The sequence below is a fragment of the Sinocyclocheilus anshuiensis genome, unplaced genomic scaffold (assembly GCF_001515605.1).
Source record: "Sinocyclocheilus anshuiensis isolate Anshui unplaced genomic scaffold, SAMN03320099.WGS_v1.1 scaffold1849, whole genome shotgun sequence".
Classification (NCBI taxonomy): domain Eukaryota; kingdom Metazoa; phylum Chordata; class Actinopteri; order Cypriniformes; family Cyprinidae; genus Sinocyclocheilus; species Sinocyclocheilus anshuiensis.
This window is the reverse complement of record NW_015541038.1, coordinates 248,946-250,416: the sequence shown is the minus strand read 5'-3', so window position 1 is coordinate 250,416 and position 1,471 is coordinate 248,946. Positions and strand designations below refer to the sequence as shown.

Genomic DNA, 1,471 nt, shown 5'->3' with positions numbered 1-1,471 from the left:
GTGTGTGAGAGTGAGTGTGTGTGTGTGTGTGTGTGAGTGTGAGTTGTACCTGTGTGATGTCTCGGAGTGTGTTCTGCAGTGCTGCAGTGTGTTTCTTCAGTGAATGAACTTCAGTCTCCTCAAGACTCCTCTGATCCTGACAACACACACATCTGATGACTCTTTGACTCTCTGTTATCATCCTCTTGCATTAGTGACACACTATTTTCCTGTTTGACTCTGTAAAGCTGCTTTGACACAATCTGTATTGTATAAAGCACTATACAAGTAAAGGTGACTTGACTTGACTGATGATCAGGCTTCACATCACATTACATTTACGTTGCTATGGGCTTGCTATGTCTGGTCTGTGATTGGTCGCTTTACCTGTAAGTGGGCGGTTCTTCACCAGCAGAAATGACAAAGTTATCTAGACAAATGTTAAACAGACAAGTGTGTGTGTACCTGTAGTTTCCTGTTGAGTGTTGTGACTTCCTGTTCTCTGTCCTCCACACGAGCTTTGAGACGCTCCAGCTCTCTCACGGCATCTGTAAGCCTGACAAACACACATACACACACACACACACACACAATTTAATAAATAAATTTTAACCAGCACATACAACACTCCAGACACTAACTAATGATGGTTGACTAGTCCAATACTGAGTTGTTAAACATTTTTCAAAAGCTCATTAATAAAGTCCTTAACCAACCACATTATACAGGACTTACTTCAGAGTAGAGCCCGACCGATATGGGTTTTTTGGGGCCGATACCGATACCGATATTAGGGAGTAAAAAAAAAAAAAGGTCGATACTGATATATCGGCCGATATTCTTTGTGTACACACACACACACACACACACACACACACACACACAATTTAATAAATAAATTTTAACCAGCACATACAATACTCCAGACACTAACTATTGATGGTTGACTAGTCCAATACTGAGTTGTTAAACATTTTTCAAAAGCTCATTAATAAAGTCCTTAACCAACCACATTATACAGGACTTACTTCAGAGTAGAGCCCGACCGATATGGGTTTTTTGGGGCCGATACCGATTAACAATAAACTTGCCATGAGTGCGATGCACAAAGTAACGGGGTGTTAGTTGTAACACACGTGGTTTGAATATTTATTTTACCATAGTAACATTTCAATTCTGGCTTAAGTAAATTTTTGATCTCAGTTTTTATTATTCATTTAAAATGAGACAAATCTGCTATTATTTTAGTCTCCAATCTGTTATTTATCAGTTCAGATAGTTTTTTACTGCTTTGATTTAGGGATGCACCGATACCACTTTTTCCAGTACTCGCCCGATACCGATACTTTTATTTTGGTACTTGCCGATACCGAGTACCGATACCAATATTTTATTGCATTTGTACATTTTTTAAATATTGGGTACAAAAACCAAAAGAGTATGTATAATGTTAGTTGGTTAACTTCATTTATCAAATAGATACAGTCAAACC

General features: G+C 38.2%; 1 protein-coding gene across 2 annotated transcripts in view; it reads right to left on the bottom strand.

The window, feature by feature from the left end:
• Positions 1–1,471, bottom strand: part of crocc (ciliary rootlet coiled-coil, rootletin) — a 25,930-nt gene that overhangs the window by 17,615 nt on the left and 6,844 nt on the right. For both annotated transcript variants that reach the window (XM_016488912.1, XM_016488913.1), the window contains exons 10-11: positions 445–535; positions 50–136 (exon numbers count right to left, since the gene is read on the bottom strand). In XM_016488912.1, coding sequence (XP_016344398.1) covers positions 50–136; positions 445–535 — 178 coding nt within the window. The remainder of the gene's footprint in view (positions 1–49; positions 137–444; positions 536–1,471) is intronic.